This window comes from Helobdella robusta (assembly GCF_000326865.2).
Source record: "Helobdella robusta unplaced genomic scaffold HELROscaffold_38, whole genome shotgun sequence".
NCBI lineage: Eukaryota > Metazoa > Annelida > Clitellata > Rhynchobdellida > Glossiphoniidae > Helobdella > Helobdella robusta.
Genome location: NW_008704829.1, coordinates 1,500,357 through 1,502,856, shown reverse-complemented (window position 1 = coordinate 1,502,856; position 2,500 = coordinate 1,500,357). Strand labels below are relative to the sequence as shown.

Sequence of the window (2,500 nt, the reverse complement as noted above, 5' to 3'; positions counted from 1 at the left end):
CCATGCGATTCTGTGACCTGCCTTAATGGAGGAACTTGCCTTGAAACGTCATCCTTACGTCATAATAATAATAATAATAATAATAATAATAATCAATATTTCCAGTATCATTATCATCATCTGTATCGTCATCAATACTATTGCCTTTGTAAGGACGGATATATCGGTGAGTGAATGAGTGAATGTTTCGATCTGTTCATCTGGTTTGCTGTGAAGTTTTCAAAGGCAGTATTATCATTATCATTATTGTCGTCGTCATCATCATCTTTGGCATCACTATAAATACCGCCATCGTCATCATCACCGTCAGGTCAGAACTGTGGCCAGCACTTGAAGCACGCCAAATGTCCAGATGATCATTGCAACGGTCGAGGGAGTTGTTATGACGTCACAACATCGTCATCATCATCGTCATCATCATCATCACCATCATCACCATCATCGTCATCGTCATCATCACCATCATCACCATCATCGTCATCATCATCGTCATCGTCATCCAAACAGAAACTTTGCTCTTGTCAACTCGGATACATCGGGGATAAGTGCCAAGGTATTTTGTGATTTATGATACTGAATTATTGACGTCATCATCATCATCGTCTTCAACATCATCATCAACATCGTCATCATCTTTATCATCAACATCGTCGTCAACATCATCATCATCAACATCATCAGCGTCATCTTCGTCGTCGTCATCCTCATCGCCAATGAGTTACGATTTCAGCAGCTCTGATTATGTCCAGTGGAGTTTAACTGATAATATTGCAAAGTCATTTTCATTCCAACTCTGGTTCATGACTCGAAAATTGAATGGTAACTATGATGATGAAGTTGATGACGATGATGATGACGACGATGATGATGGTGATAGTGATGATGATAATGATGATGTGTATGTGTGTGTGTGTGTGTGACGATGATGGTGATGAATTTTTGGTGCTGTTGATGACGTCATTGTGACGTCAAAATTTTATTCACAGGCCTTTTACTCTACGGCTCTCAAGATGTCACATTGGTCTATAGTTCTGGAGCTTGCAGCAGCAAAAACAACAACAACAACAACAATAATAATAAAAATAATAATATTAATAATAATAATAACAATGGCATAAACCCGTCTGACTGTACTAAACTCAATAGTAGTAGTAGCAGCAGCAGTAGTAGTAGTAGCAGCAGCAGCAGCAGTAGTAGCAGCAGTAGTAGCAGCAGTAGTAGTAGCAGCAGCAGTAGTAATAGTAGTACTATTAGTAATAGTAGTAATAATAATAAAAACAATGGCGATTTTTTCTACTTGCTGATAAGCAATGGCTACCTAGTGATGTGCTTCAATCTAGGCGATGAAATTGTCAACATCACGTTCGTTAACATTATTATTATTATTAATTATTCATATTATTATTCATATTATTATGATTATTAATATTATTTTTATTTTTTTTATTATTATAATTATTATTATTATTCTTCTTATTATTATAATTATTATTATATATAATGATTATTATAATTATTATTATTCTTCTTATTATTATTTTTCTTTTTCTTCTTATTATTATTGTTGTTATTATTATTATTATAATTATTATTATGTATAATAATTATTATAATTATTATTATTTTTAATATTATTCTTATTATTCTTATTATTCTTCTTCTTATTATTATTATAATTATAATTATTATTCATACTCTTATTATTCTTATTCTAGATCCCAAGTGCCCGTTACAAAGTACACCTGGCATAGGGTCATCATTCAGAGACACTTGAAGACCTCGACCTTGACATTGGATTTTTGGCCGGAGGTCAAGGTCGTCGGAAGCGGTGCCTATGAAGAACTGAATGTGCCCATGTTCATTTTCATCGGCGGGCTTCCGTCTACCGGGAAAAATGAGAAAAAACTCGGTGGGGGTTGTGGTTCTTGGGGCGGCGAATTCCGGGGGTTTGATGGTGTCATAAAGAGGGTGGGTTTTTGTTTTTGTTGACGTTGATGACGTCATTTCATCGATTGCAATGGTGATAATAACGTTGTTAATACTTTTAATTTATAAATTCAACGATTTTATTCTCGTAAAAATTTTACAAAATTTTCAACCACAGTTTTACGAGAAAACCCACCACCACTTCAACATACTCACAAGAGCTCAGGGGCACACACCCTTAAGAGTTTACCCCAAAGGTGAAAATTTTTGTAAGGGGGATGGTGACGATGATCCTTGCAAAAATAATGGTAGGTGTGTTGAATTGCTTCACGGCTATTATTGCTTGTGTGTTGGGGATTTCTATGGAGCCAATTGCGACCAATGTAGGTCTTATTGTTTCATTCATTCAATCATTCATTCGTTCGTTCGTTCGTTTGTTCGTTCGTTCGTTCATTCATTCATTCATTCATTCATTCATTCATTCATTCATTCATTCATTCATTCATTCATTCATTCATTCATTCATTCATTCATTCATTCATTCATTCATTCATTCATTCATTCAGTATCAAGG

The 2,500-nt window shown here is 34.8% G+C and overlaps 1 protein-coding gene across 1 annotated transcript in view; it reads left to right on the top strand.

The window, feature by feature from the left end:
* The window catches only part of HELRODRAFT_176619 (hypothetical protein), a gene marked incomplete at both ends in the record, with an annotated part of 8,596 nt that overhangs the window by 4,296 nt on the left and 1,800 nt on the right, over positions 1–2,500 (top strand). The window contains 7 exons of the mRNA XM_009023947.1: positions 1–166; positions 311–387; positions 508–553; positions 682–819; positions 987–1,122; positions 1,716–1,968; positions 2,105–2,309. The exon at positions 1–166 is cut by the window's left edge and continues 17 nt beyond it. Coding sequence (XP_009022195.1) covers positions 1–166; positions 311–387; positions 508–553; positions 682–819; positions 987–1,122; positions 1,716–1,968; positions 2,105–2,309 — 1,021 coding nt within the window. The remainder of the gene's footprint in view (positions 167–310; positions 388–507; positions 554–681; positions 820–986; positions 1,123–1,715; positions 1,969–2,104; positions 2,310–2,500) is intronic.